This window comes from Pistacia vera, unplaced genomic scaffold, assembly GCF_008641045.1.
Source record: "Pistacia vera cultivar Batoury unplaced genomic scaffold, PisVer_v2 Contig111, whole genome shotgun sequence".
Lineage (NCBI taxonomy): Eukaryota > Viridiplantae > Streptophyta > Magnoliopsida > Sapindales > Anacardiaceae > Pistacia > Pistacia vera.
The window spans coordinates 814,377-830,092 of NW_022195149.1; the positions used below are offsets into that span (position 1 = coordinate 814,377).

General features: G+C 34.2%; 1 protein-coding gene across 1 annotated transcript; it reads left to right on the forward strand.

The window, feature by feature from the left end:
- Nucleotides 1–354: 354 nt before the first annotated feature.
- On the forward strand, nucleotides 355–6,294 carry LOC116140608. Its single transcript, XM_031426222.1, has 8 exons — nucleotides 355–464; nucleotides 741–801; nucleotides 1,268–1,451; nucleotides 1,533–1,912; nucleotides 2,020–2,331; nucleotides 2,498–2,641; nucleotides 4,859–5,079; nucleotides 6,186–6,294. Exons 1-8 carry the CDS (start codon nucleotides 355–357, stop codon nucleotides 6,292–6,294), a joined length of 1,521 nt encoding a protein of 506 aa, XP_031282082.1.
- The last annotated feature ends 9,422 nt before the right edge of the window (nucleotides 6,295–15,716 follow it).

Here is a 15,716-nt window from a genome sequence, read left to right on the forward strand (position 1 = left end):
CGCACCCTTGTCGCGCGTAAGCCGGAAGCAGAGCACTAAAAGTTTTCACATCCGGTTGGGCTAATCTGTCAAACACTTTGTGAGCGTCCCCAATGTTCTGACATTTAATGTACATATGAATCAAAGAAGACTGAACAAACGAATCTAAATTAAACCCGTATACAAACACCATATGAATCACATTATCATCCAGTTGAGCACTAAAATTGATTTGCATATTCAGACAGAAGCTCTGTTGCCAGATTTGCGTCATTAGAGACATTGGTTTTGAGAATGTGAGCATGCGCTTGCTTTGTCTGTGATATAGATGAATTGAGTGAGTTGAGGGTATGAAAGGCATTGAATTTTTTTGAAATGGAGCATTACGCTTGCATGGTTACCCTTCTAGGTCGTGTTGGAAGGCTAGAAGAGGCATATAACATGATTAAGCGAATGCCTTTCGAGCCAAATGCAAAGAGTTCACGGTAATGTCAGTATAGTTGAGGCTACTGTTAACCATCACTTTGAACTAGAAGAGCTCTTGTTATACAAACATCACTCTTAAATTCTCAAGGTCAGGTGGCTCAAGTCAGTTAGTTTTCGGGACTAATGAAATATAGACTCCAAATACCCCTTTCCACATGGCAGACAATTAATGGTTTTTATATTTGAACTCATCCTACAAGAATAGTCCTTACCACACCACACCAGTTTACTCATATAAAGCCAATATTCATTACTCGCATTCATCAAATTTTTAGATCCACCATAAACCGCCGTCAAACTTCCCGTCACGCCGTTGAAATGGACGTCGTCAGACCGGTATGTATTTTTCTATTATTTATTTTTTTTTCTTTTTTTTTTTTGTTAATTTTCTTCATTCTTCGAATGAAAATTTTGCATGCTATTTAAATATTACATATTAACAGAAATTTTCATTATTAGAAATTTTGCATGTTATTTAAACTATTTTGTTAGATACACTTTTTTGAATAGAAATTTTCTCCCAATTTTGCTTAATGAATGTAGGATAGACTTTGATCTTGTTGACTATTTTGTTTATTACATATTTTGGTGATGTTAATGTAATTTTGATGGCAATTAGATTGGTTTCAGATATGCAAACGTGTGGCCATTTTCATTATTAAAATCTGATGACTTGAGAGCTTCTGTACATACCAAAACACACGAAAATGTTTGTTTTCTCAATTAGAGAACCTGAGTCAAAATTGTGGTGTAAATACTTTGTGCCCATAATTAATCGGACTGATCGGCTTTAGGTGTTCAGAGAAAAGTGCAATGTGAGGAGATTGAATTAGGAGATAAAGATGATGACTCAGTTCTTACTTCTTTGTTTGGAGTGATTAAACGATGTTTTGTTGATAGGATTGATAGGAAAGCATATGAGAATGTGGCTGGGAACTTGATTTTGAGGGAGATTTCTGGGATTGGTTTTAATGGTCCTTTTTTGGGTTGGTTGATTGTTTATAGTGCATGAATCATCTATGGTTAGAGACCCTGTTGTGGATAAATGTTCTGGGGAAGTTTATTAGGGGATAAAGGTCAATATTTGCTAAGTAGTTTGGCTCCACCAAAAGTGGACCTGGTTGTCTCATCAATTACAAAGAGGTTTTTTCTTACTAATGATGTTGAGTCACTGATGACGAGATTGTTATCTTCAGATATGGATTTGTTTGGGTTGAGATTGAGGCGTCCCAATTCTAATTTGGATTCGTCAAAGGAATTTCAGTTGAGATGCGATTCTGTCATCTGCACAATCATTTATCCATTACTCTTGGATTTGCGTGATATATTTGCTGATCTCCCATCAATGTCAAGAGCTCTTGCCCTTGCACAAAAGATGCTTTTTGATGTGAACAGAGGGGAAGTTATGGATACTGAAGTTATTTATGAAGCTTACACCTTTCAAATTGTAGTTGAGTGGTTGAGAATTGCTCTTAACATTGCCGCTCGGCTACCTATCAATAAGTTAGGGATTCTAACTCATCTATTATTGATTTTTCTGAGCTTCCACTTCAGGATAAATCGCAAGCATTCCTTGCACGGTCTCTTCAAAGTCAAGCTAAGAAAATCAAGACTGTGGTAGCAGTAGTGGATGCTAGGTACTTACCTAGGCTTCAGAAATATTGGAATACTTCGATTCCTGAGAAGTTCAAAGATTTTATTGGAGAGTCTGTTACAAGTTGTGAAGATGATGGGGAAACCTCAAATCACATGAATAAGAAACGTTTCTTTTCTAATAAACCTGTCGTGGCTGTGGGTGTTGAAGCAACTGCTGTTTTAAGAGCTTCATCTCTCACTAAACTTCTTCCTGCATCAACCTTCATGAAGGTTGTAACGTTTAAATTTCCTGTTTTGCTTAAGTTTTTTTCTAACTCAAGCCTAGAAGGCAATGGCGATAGCTTTAGGCAACACCAAAGTTTTCGCCCCAAGACTAGGAACTTCTGGATCAAATACTTCTGTCTTAAAGGTAGTAACTTTTGCTGTGAAAATTCAGGCAGTGGCCCACAGTGTCATAACCTCTATCGAGAAGACTAGTTTTTCAACCATGAGAACAGCATTTTATGAAAGAATGAGAAAAAGGCGGGTACGAACAGTCTGTGTCCAACCATGGGCAACAAACTTGCGCAGGATTGCTTGGGTATGGAGATGGGATTGAATATGTTGCTAAATCTTTGCCCGTAGCTCCTTCAATTGCCAATTTGAGGCATGGATTCAGTATCTACATGAGGCATGCCAGAAAGTGAAGCAAATAAATGGCACCAAAAATTCAACAATCTATAGAATCACTGACGTACAAGTTGAAGAAAGTATAGATTGAATAAAGTAAGAATTAAACTTTTCTCTTATAAATGTATATTAATTCTACTCATTGATTATTTCAAAAAGTTTTATCAGTTGATGATGAGAGATTCTTATGCACAAATTGAATCTAAGCGGGATTAATTGTATTATCATGGGTGTTCAAGTTCTAATCATAGAGTTTTTTTCAAAATTCTAATTAAAGTAGAAGTGTACGATTCTTAACTTCTGTTTTCCAACTTTCGTACTCTGTTAGTGAGGAAATTTACTTTATTAAGTTCAAAGTTTAAGTGTTTGAATGGATTTAAAAACAGTCATAAAGAGTCTCTTGTATTAGGAAATTTTGGATTTCAAGCACTTTAATGCAACTTTATGGCTTTGTTATTTTTCCCTTGTTGCTTGAATTACAATTCATAAAAATAACTAAGGATGTGAAATGAAAATTTAGCGTAATTAAGCTATTCAATAATATATGATTAGTTTTTCCACAAAGATAACTTCAGTGTTCTAATGATTTGTAATTTTACTACAAGTCTAAACACGGGATGTTACACCATTCATCAACGTTATCACTGTTCATCACCACCATAAATTCAGTGTCGGCAACACTGTCTGGAATTTATCCACCAAAATTCACTCACAGCAACGCCAAAGCAAATTCAGCAAGAAAAATTCACTCTGAGAAGCTGAAAGTCAAGCACAAATAGTATACATGAGCCAATTGTTTATATACATGACCTTGAGTACAAGCTGGCCACCTAATCAAACACAAATCATAAATGCCTTTAAACAGTCTACAACCTGATCATCTCCCAGCTTTTCTTTTTGTACTTCCGATCTTCATGAGCAGCTTGTTCTTCAAAAGAGTATAAACAAAACGTGGTGTTTTATTTAAGTAACTAACGGATGACTAACGAAACTTGAGGCCACCTTTAGAAAGTATAGTACATCAGGTCTTTGGTTGATTCTTACAAGTCAGGATCAATGGTTGCTGATAGAAATTAAATCTTCCATTAAAAAGATGTAGCCTTTCATAATCCAATTTTTAACCAATCGAAAATGCAACTAATGACTCTCACATTAGGTGGTAGACAAATAATAAAGTTTGCATTATTATATANCTGTGTCCTTAAAGATGCCAATTTGGAGGATGTGAGCATGCGCTTGCCTTGTCTGTGATAAAGATGAATTGAGTGAGTTGAGGGTATGAAAGGCGTTGACTGTTTTCGAAAAGGAGCATTATGCTTAGATGGTTGCCCTTCTAGGTCATGTTGGAAGGCTAGAAGAGGCATATAATATAATTGAGCGAATGCCTTTCGAGGAGCCTAAAGCAAAGCTCTTGTAGAGTTCACGGTCATGTGAGTATAGTTGAGGCTGCTGTTAAGCATCCCGTCAAACTCAAGGTTTGGTCAGGTAGTTTTTAGGACTAATGACATATAGACTCCAAATATCTCTTCCCATGTGGCAGACAATTAATGGTTTTCATATTTGAACTATCCTACAAGAATAGTCCTTACCACATCGGATTACTCATATAAGGCCAACATTCATTATTCACATTCATCAAGAATAGTCCTAACTCTTAAGTCCTTACCACACCGGATCCACCAAAAAACTTCCCTCAAACTTCCCATCACGCCATTGAAATGGACACCATCAGGCTGGTATGTATTTTTCTATTATTTTTTTTTTAATTTTCTTTCATTCTTTGAATGGAAATTTTGATGTTATTTAAATATTAAATATTTCTATTTTGTCAGATACACTTTTTTGAATAGAAATTTTTACTCAGTTTTGCTTAATGAATGTAGGATAGGCTTTGATCTTGTTGACTATTTTGTTTGTTACAGATTTTGGTGATGTTAATGTAATTTTAATGGCAATTGGATTGGTTTCAAATCGCAAAACGTGTGACCATTTTCATTATTAAAATCTGGTGACTTAAGAGCTTTTGATGAGTTAGCTCGCAGCTTCGCATACTGGAACACACAAAAATGTTTGTTTTCTCAATTAGAGAATCTGAATCAAAATTGTGGTGTATATACTTTGTGCCCAGAATTTATCGGAGTGGTTGACTTTAGGTGTTCAAAATAAAGTGCAATGTGAGGAGTTTGAATTAGGAGATAAAGGTGATGACTCGGTTCCTACTTCTTTGTTTGGAGTGATTAAACGATATTTTATTGATAGGATTGATAAGAAATCATATGAGAATGCTGTTGGGAACTTGATTTTGAGAGAGATTTTTGGATTGGTTTTAATGGTCCTTTTTTGGCTGAGGTTGGTTGATTATTTATAGTGCTTGAATCATCTATGGTTAGAGACCCTGTTGTGGATAAATCTTCTTGGGAAGTTAATTAGGGGATAGAGGTCAATGTTTGGTAAGTAGTTTGNATCAAAAGCACCAACAAACACTCTTTTACAATCACTTGGCTGCTCATTCCGATTTTTGAAAGAGTTAACCTTGGATGGCTGCTCTCCATAAAAGCCTTTTGCAAAGCATTGGTGCTTTCACTTCGCTCAACCGTTCGAACATGGAGTTATATGAACTCAATGACACCTCACATGTTCTAGGTAAATTATTACATGTATTTTAAGATTCATTGATTTGTAATTTAATTGTAATTCCTCATTTTGAACACAAATAGTACCCAAAAATATATATTTTGAAGTGTATTTGATTCAAAGCTTATGAATTTGATTAATTATCTTTGAAACATATATTATGAATTTGGTGTTCTAATAATTAAAGGACATATGTATATATTCTAGGTATATGTATGATGGTGAATCTGCAAGAGCTGTATTATGAATTTGGTGTTCTAATAATTAATTATCTTTGAAATGGACGCCGTTAGACCGGTATGTATTTTTCTATTATTTATTTTTCATTTATTTTTCATTTTCTTTCATTCTTCGAATGAAAATTTTGTATGTTATTTAAATATTAAATACCTCTATTTTGTTAGATACACTTTTTTGAATAGAAATTTTCACGCAATTTTGCTTAATGAATGTAGGATAGGCTTTGATCTTGTTGATTATTTTGTTTGTTACAAATTTTGGTGATGTTAATGGCAATTGGATTGGTTTCAAATCTGCAAAACGGGTGGCCATTTTCATTATTAAAATCTGATGACTTGAGAGCTTCTGATGAGTTAGTTCGCAGGCTTCGCATACCGGAACACACGAAAATGTTTGTTTTCTCAATTAGAGAACCTGAATCAAAATTGTGGTGTATATACTTTGTGCCCAGAATTTATCAAGTGATCAGCTCTAGGTGTCCAGAATAAAGTGCAATGTGAGGAGATTGAATTAGGAGATAAAGGTGATAACTCAGTTCCTACTTCTTTGTCTAGCGTGATTGAACGATGTTTTGTTGATAGGATAGCATATGAGAATGTGGCTGGGAACTTGATTTTGAGGGAGATTTTTGGGATTGGTTTTAATGGTCTTTTTTGGGCTGCTAAAAGGGCAGCCAAGGAGATTGGTTGATCCTTTATAGTGTTTGGTTGATCTACGGTTAGAGACCCTATTGTGGATAAACCTTCTGGGGAAGTTAATTAGGGACAAAGGTCAATGTTTGTTAAGTAGTTTGGTTCCACAGAAAGTGGGCTTGGTTGTCTTGTCGATTACAAGGAGATTTTATCTTACTAATGATGTTGAGTCACTAATGGCGAGATTGTTATCTTCAGATTTGGATTTGTTTGGGTTGAGATTGAGGCCTCCCAATTCTAATTTTGATTTGTCAAAGGAATTTCAGTTGAGACGCGGTTATTCGATTCCGTCATTTGCACAATCCATTTATCCCTTACTCTTGGATTTGCGTGATATAATTGCTGATCTCCCATCAATGTCAAGAGCTCTTGCCCTTGCACAAAAGATGTTTCTGATGTGAACAGACGGGAAGTTGTGGAAACTTAAGTTATTTCTAAGTTTAAACCTTTCGAATTGTAGTTGAGGGGTTGAGAATCACTCTTAAGAATGTTGCTCGACTACCTATCAATACATTAGGGATTCTAACTCATCTAATATTGATTTTTCTAAGCTTCCACTTGAGGATAAATAACAATTATTCCTTGCACATTCTCTACAAAGTAAAGCTAAGAAATTCAAAACTGTGGTAGCAGTAGTGGATACTAGTTATTTAGGTGGGCTTCAGAAACATTGGAATACTCCTATTCTTGATAAGGTCAAACATTTGATTGGGGAGTCTATTACAAGCTGTGAAGATGATAGGGAAACTTCAAATCACATGAATAAGAAACGTTTGTTTTCTAATAAACCTGTCATGGCTGTGGGTGTTGGAGCAACTGCTGTTTTAGGAGCTTCATCTCTCACTAAACTTCATCCTGCATAAACCTTCATGAAGGTTGCAACGTTTAAATTTCCTGTTTTGCTTAAGCTTTTTCTAACCCAAGCCTAGAAAGCAATGGTGATAGCTTTAGGAAACACCAAAGTTTTTGTCCCAAGACTAGGAACTTCTAGATCAAATACTTCTGTCTTAAAGGCAGTAACTTTTGCGGTCAAAATTTAGGTAGTGGCGCATGGCGTCATAGCCTCTGTCGAGAAGACTAGGTTTTCAACCATGAGAACAACATTTTATGAAATAATGAGAAAAAGGCGGGTACGAACAATCGATGTCCAACCATGGGCAACAAACTTGCTCGGGATTGCTTGTGTATGGAGCTGGGATTGAATGTGTTGCTAAATCTTTTCCCGTAGCTCCTTCAATTGCCAATTTGGGGTGTGGATTCAGTATCTACATGAGGCATGCCAGAAAGTGAAGCAGACAGATGGCATTAGGATTCAACAATCTATAGAATCATTGACGTACAGGTTGAAGAAAGTATAGATTGAATAAAGTAAGAATTAAACTTTTCTCTTATAAATGTGTAGCATTTATAGTTCTACTCATTGATGATTTCAAAAAGTTTCAGAGTTGATGATGAGAGATTCATATGTACAAATTAAATCTAGGCAGGATTAATTGTATTATCATGGGTGTCTAAGTTCTAATCATAGAGTTTTTTCAAAATTCTAATTAAAGCTTTTTCTGTGTACTTTCTTAACTTCTTTTTTCCAATTTTCGTACTCTCTTTTGACAAAACTATATGCATATCTTGCTTCTTGTTATATATAATATGTTTATATATATTCTGCAAAAATAATTTTCTGTTAGTGAGGAAATTTACTTTATTGAGCTCAAGTTTTAAGTGTTTGAATGGATTTAAAAGCAGTCATAAAGAGACTGTTGTATTAAGAAATTTTGGGTTTCAAGCACTTTAATGCTACTTTATGGCTTTGTTATTTTTCCCTTTTTACTTGAATTACAATTCAGAAAAAATAATCAAGGATGTGAAATGAAAATTTAGCGTAATTAAGCTATTCATATAATATATGATTAGTGTTTTCACAAAGATATCTTCAGTATTCTAATGATCTGTAATTTTACTACAAATTCAGTGCCAGCAACACCGCCCAGAATTTTGCCAGCAAAACTCACTCATGGCAACGCCAAAGCAAATTCAGCCACCAAAATTCACTCTGAGAAGCTGAAAGTCAAACACAAATCATATACATGAGCCAATTGTTTATATACATGACCTTGAGTACAAGCTGGCCACCTAATCAAACACAAATCATAAATGCCTTTAAACACTTTACAACCTGAGCATCTACCCTGCTTGTTCTTTTTGTACTTCTGATCTTCATGAGCAGCTCGTTCTTCAAAACTCAGAGTATAAACAAAATGAAGCGTTTTGCTTAAGTAACTAACAGAACTTGAAGCTAACGTTAGAAAGTATAGAACTTTAACAGCTTCTGTAACATTTTCCGTTCAAGTCTTCATGAGCTAAATATTAACTGAATTTTGAATAGTAAGTTAGTTGGTTGATGTGCTTGCTGTGCCTGTTGCATTTCAGAAACTGATCTGTTCTTTTTCTTTGCTTAACACCAACGGTTGATTTCATCAAGTCAAGATCAACGGTTGCTGACGGAAATTAAATCTTCCATTAAACTGATGTACCCTTTCATAATCCAATTTTTAACCAAGCCAAAATGCAACCAATTAATCTCACATTAGTTGGTAGACAAATAACACAGCATACGCTATGGGTACTATTTTTTTAATATAATAATGTTAATACTCTTCTCCAAACTGCATTTTCGTTCAAAAATTCAAAAATCTTCCGAAAATAAGCCCAACTCTATTCAATTGGACCACTTCTCCTCAAAAATTTAATGATCCAATAAATAAATAAATAAATAAAATTACNGTCAAAGGAATTTCAGTTGAGATGCAGCTATTTGATTCCGTCATTTGCACAATCACTTATCCATTACTCTTGGATTTGTGTGATATATTTGCTGATCTCCCATCAATGTCAAGAGCTCTTGCCCTTACACAAAAGATGCTTTTTGATGTGAACAAAGGGGAAGTTATGGATACTGAAGCTATTTATGAAGTTTACACCTTTCAAATTGTAGTTGAGGGGTTGAGAATTACTCTTAACATTGTCGCTCGGCTACCTATCAATAAATTAGGGATTCTAACTCATCTATTATTGATTTTTCTGAGCTTCCACTTAAGGATAAATTGCAAGCATTTCTTGCATAGTCTCTTCAAAGTCAAGCTAAGAAATTCAAGACTGTGGTAGTAGTAGTGGATGCTAGTTATTTAGCTAGGCTTCGAAAACATTGGAGTACTCATATTCCTGATAAGGTCAAAGATTTGATTGGAGAGTCTGTTACAAGCTGAGAAGATGATGGGGAAACTTGAAATCACATGGAAAAGAAACGTTTATTTTCTAATAAACCTATCGTAGCTATGGGTGCTGAAGCAACTGTTGTTCTAGGAGCTTCATCTCTTACTAAACTTCTTCTCACATCAACCTTCATGGAGGTTGCAATGTTTAAATTCGTTGTTTTTGCTTTAGCTTTCAAGCCCAAAAAGCAATGGCTATAGCTTTAGGCAACACCAAAGTTTTCGGCCCAGCACTATTAACTTCTGGATCAAATACTTCTATCTTAAAGGCAGTAACTTCTGCTAAGAAAATTCAAGCAATGGCCCATGGTGTTATAGCCTCTGTCGACAAGACCAATTTTTCGACCATGAGGACAACATTTTATGAAATAATGAGAAAAGGCGGGTACGAACAATCGGTGCCCTGCCATAGGCAACAAACTTGCGCAGGATTGCTTGTGTATGGAGATGGGATTTGAATGTGTTGCTAAATATTTGCCCGTAGCTCCTTCAATTGCCAATTTGGGGTGTGGATTCAGTATATACATGAGGCATGCCAGAAAGTGAAGCAGACATATGGCACTAGGATTCAACAATCTATAGAAACACTAACGTATAGGTTGAAGAAAGTATAGATTGAATAAGTAAGAATTAAAATTTTCTCTTATAAATGTATAGTATTTATTAATTCTACTCATTGATGATTTCAAAAAGTTTCATCAGTTGATGATGAGAGATTCTTATGCACAAATTGAATCTAGGCAGGATTAATTGTATTATCATGGGTATTCAAGTTCTAATCCTAGAGTTTTTTTCAAAATTCTAATTAAAGCTTTTTCTGTGTACTTTCTTAACTTCTTTTTTCCAACTTTTGTACTCTGTTTGACAAAACTATCTGCATATCTTGCTTCTTGTTATATATAATATGTTTATATATATTCCGCACAAATAATTTCCTGTTAGTGAGGAAATTTACTTTATTGAGTTCAAAGTTTAAGTGTTTGAACGAATTTAAAAACAGTCATGAGTTCAAAGTTTAAGTGTTTGAACGAATTTAAAAACAGTCATAAAGAGACTGTTGTATTAGGAAGTTTTGGATTTCAAGCACTTTAATGCTACTTTATGGTTTTGTTATTTTTCCCTTGTTACTTGAATTACAATTCAAAAAATAACCAAGGATGTGAAATGAAAATTTAGCGTAATTAAGCTATTCATATAATATATGATTAGTGTTTCCACAAAGATAACTTCAATGTTCTAATGATTTGTAATTTTACTACAATTGTAAACACCAGATGTTACACCATTCATCAACGTCATCACCATTCATCACCACCACAAATTCAGTGTCGGCAACACTGCCCAGAATTTAGCGAGCAAAATTTACTCACAGCAACGCCAAAGCAAATTCAGCCATCAAAATTCACTCTGAGAAGTTGAAAGTCAAACAAAAATCATATACAAATCACTCTGAGAATCCCTAGCTTGTTCTTTTTGTACTTCTGATCTTCATGACAGCTTGTTCTTCAAAACTCAAAGTATAAACAAAACGCAGCGTTTTGTTTCAGTAACTATCGGAACTTGAAGCTACCGTTAGAAAGTATAGAACTTTAACAGCTTCTGTAACATTTTCCATTCAAGTCTTCATGAGCTAAATATTAATTGAATTTTGAATAGTAAGATAGTTAGTTGATGTGCTTGCCATGGCTGTTGCATTTCAGAAACTGATATGTTCTCTTTCTTTGCTTAACACCAATGGTTGATTTTGTCGAGTCAGGATCAATGGTTGCTGACAGAAATTAAATCTTCCATTAAGCTGATGTACTCTTTCATAATCCAATTTTTAACCAAGCCAAAATGCAACCAATTACTCTCACTATTTTTTCAATATGATAATGTTAATACTCTTCTCCAAACTGCGTCTTCGTTCAGAAATTAAAAAATCTTCCGAAAATAAGCCCAACTCTATTCAATTGGACCACTTCACCTCAAAACTTTAATGATCCAAAAAGTAAATAAATAAATAAAATTACACTTATGAACCAGACTTCTTGTCAAGTGCTAAACAATCGAAAAAATTACAATTTACACCCAACAGTTGCCAACAATAAACAGTGTTTTGCATTAGCACGCTTGGATCTTGTAACAGTGTTCAGTAACACTGTGGCAACTGTTAGGATGCTGCCGCTACCTCTTTTGAAAAGCCATGGGGGATCTTTTCTCTTTTTGCATAATAAACCATATGAAATTTAAAGTCAACAATTGAAAAAGCCAAAAAACAACAAACAAAAAGCAACAGTCTCTTTCACATTAATTTAGGGGAGATTTTCCAAATTAGTTGATAGACAAATAATACAGCGTGCGCTATGGGTACTTCTAAGCCTAATTTTTTCAAAAAATAAAAAATGATAGTCTTTGATTAAAATCATATTTGTGGAAATTCAGATTTAAGACAGTTTGATTCATTATTGAGTCATAAACTTGGAATTTTGAGCAATGAAAAAATAGCCATTAGAAATAATAGACAAGGATAATTTTTTAAGTCATCTTTTATTCAAAGTTTAAAGTCTAGCTCCTAAAACGGTTTGGAAATTTAGTCACTTTGAGATTGACAAAATGCTAGTTTAAAGGCTAGCTCCTAAACGGTTTGGAAATTTGGTCACTTTGAGATTGATAGAATTGTCAAGCCGTGTTGTTTGATTTTATCAAATCAAGAAGCCCATACTTCCAAGTACACAAGTCTAGGTCAATGATTGTTGATAGACTTGGAAATTAGGAGCATTTCACATAATTTTAGAAATAAATTCTTCCAAACACACAAGTCTAGGTCAATGGTTGTGGTAGACCTGGAAAATTATGAGCATTTCACATAATTTTAGAAGTTAAATATTTTAGACTTTAGAATATTTATGATCGATAAAAGAGAAAAGAAATCGTCTACCTTATCTATGATTAAGAAGTCTTGGGCTTGCAACATTAATGTAGCAAACACAAAAGTCAGTGCAATTTTTCAAGTCAATACCAATAGTTGTTGATAGAAATTAAAGTATAATTTAGATGACTTGTGTCATTAGACTTTCAGCTAATTAAGTGTAGTGAATTGGAAAATTAGGTTTGTTTCACATTACTTTAAGAAGTGGAAATACAAATAAGGGCTAACTAGGTAATTTTACTATAATTCTAAACACTGGATGTCATCACCCTTCATCACCACCACAAATTCAGCCAAAACAAATTGAGTGTCGACAACACCACCCCAAATTCAGCTGGCAAAATTCAGTCACGGCAACGCCAAAGCAAATTCAGCTAGAAAAATTCACTATGAGAAGTTGAAAGTCAAACACAAATCATATAAATGAGCCAATTTTTATAAACATGACCTTGAGTACAAGCTGGCAATCCATGTGATCTGCCAGCTAATCAAACACAAATCATAAGTTCCTTTAAACTGTCTACAACCTAAGCATCTCCCAGCTTGTTCTTTTTGTACTTCTGATCTTCCTGAGCAGCTTGTTCTTCAAAAGAGTATAAACAAAACGCAGTGTTTTGTTTAAGTAACTGACGGATGACTAACGGAATTTGAGGCTACCGTTAGAAAGTATAGACCAATCGTTGATTTTTACAAGTCAGGATCAATGGTTGCTAATGGAAATTAAATCTTTCATTAAAAACATGTAGCCTTTCATAATCCAATTTTTAACCAATCCAAAATGCAACTAATTACTCTCACGTTATGTAGTAGACAAATTATGCATATTAGAGAACACAAGTTCTTTCTATCGATCGAGCATTTGATCTTGAGCCGTGTATGTGGTTATATTAAAAATATGTCTCATCAGATTAGTTATTTATCTTTTCAAAACAGACCCTAATTTCTCAACCCCCTTAACAGGGTCGATTTATTCAATTTTAATCCCAAAAATTCAATTCTTTACATTCATTTTCAAGTGATGGAGATGTTGATAACTAAAGCACCGAGAGCTAAGAAAAGGGAAGAAGAAATAAATGAGAAAAAATAGAAATAAATAATTGTGCAATTGCATATTGTACTCTTANAGTTTAAAGTCTAGCTCCTAAAACGGTTTGGAAATTTGGTCACTTTGAGATTGACAGAATGCTAGTTTAAAGTCTAGCTCCTAAAACGGTTTGGAAATTTGGTCACTTTGAGATTGACAGAATGCTAGTTTAAAGTCTAGCTCCTAAAACGGTTTGGAAATTTGGTCACTTTGAGATTGATAGAATTGTCAAGCCGTGTTGTTTGATTTTATCAAATCGAGGAGCCCATACTTCCAAGCACACAAGTCTAGGTCAATGGTTGTTGATAGACTTGGAAATTAGGAGCATTTCACATAATTTTAGAAATAAATTCTTCCAAACACACAAGTCTAGGTCAATGGTTGTTCATATACTTGGAAAATTAGGAGCATTTCACATAATTTTAGAAATAAATTCTTCCAAACACACAAGTCTAGGTCAATGGTTGTGATAGACTTGGAAAACTAGGAGCATTACACATAATTTTAGAAGTAAAATATTTTAGACTTCAGAAAATTTATGATCGCTAAAAGAGAAAAGAAATAGTGTCCATTATCTATGGTTAAGAAGTCTTGGGCCTGCAACATTAATGTAGCAAACACAAAAGTCAGTGTAATTTTTCAAGTCAAGATCAATAGTTGTTGATAGAAATTAAAATATAATTTAGCTGAGTTGTGTCATTAGACTTTTAGCTAATTAATTGTAGTGAACTGGAAAATTAGGTTCCTTTCACATTACTTTGAGAAGTAAAAATACAAATAAGGGCTAACTAGGTAATTTTACTACAATTCTAAACACTCGATGTCATCACCCTTCATCACCACCACAAATTCAGCCAAAACAAATTAAGTGTCGTCAATACCACCCCAAATTCTGCTTGCAAAGTTTAAGTGTTTGAATTGATTTACAAACAGTCATAAAGAGACTGTTGTATTAGGAAATTTTGGATTTTAAGCACTTCAATGCTACTTTATGGCTTTGTTATTTTTCCCTTGTTACTTGGATTACAATTCAGAAAAAATAACCAAGGATATGAAATGAAAATTTAGCGTAATTAAGTTATTAATATAATATATGATTAATGTTTCCACAAAGATAACTTCAGTGTTTTAATGATTTATAATTTTACTACAATTCTAAACGCCGGATGTTACACCGTTCATGAATGTCATCACTACCACAAATTCAGTGCCGGCAACACCGCCTGGAATTTAGCCAACAAAATTTACTCACGGTAACGCCAAAGCAAATTCAGCCATCAAAATTCACTCTGAGAAGCTGAAAGTCAAACACAAATATTATACATGAGCCAATTGTTTATATAGATGACCCTGAGTACAAGCTAACCAGCTAATCAAACACAAATCATAAATGCCTTTAAACACTTTACAACCTGAGCATCTACCTAGCTTATTCTTTTTGTAATCTTCATGAGCAGCTTGTTCTTCAAAACTCAGAGTATAAACAAAACGCAGCGTTTTGTTTAAGTAACTAACGAAACTTGAAGCTACCGTTAGAAAGTATAGAACTTTAACAGCTTTTGTAACATTTTCCGTTCAAGTCTTCATGAGCTAAATATTAACTAAATTTTGAATAGTAAGTTAGTTGATGGGCTTGCCGTGCCTGTTGCATTTCAGAAACTGATATGTTCTCTTTCTTTGCTTAACACCAACGGTTGATTTTGTCGAGTCAGGATCAATGGTTGCTGACAGAAATTAAATCTTCCATTAAACTAATGTACTCTTTCATAATCCAATTTTTAACCAAGCCAAAATGCAACAAATTACTCTCACATTAGCTGGTAAACAAATAATACAGCATGCGCTATGGGTACTATTTTTTTAATGTAATAATGTTAATACTCTTCTCCAAACTGCATCTTCGTTCAGAAATTCAAAAATCTTCCGAAAATAAACCCAACTCTATTCAATTGGACCACTTCACCTCAAAAATTTAAAGATCCAAAAAAAAAATAAATAAATAAAATTACACTTATAAACCAGATTTTTTGTCAACTCCTAAACAATAGAAAAAATTACAATTTACACCCAACAGTTGCCAACAATAAACAGGGTTTTGCATTAGCACGCTTGGATCTTGTAACAGTGTTCAGTAACACTGTGGTAACTGTTAGGGT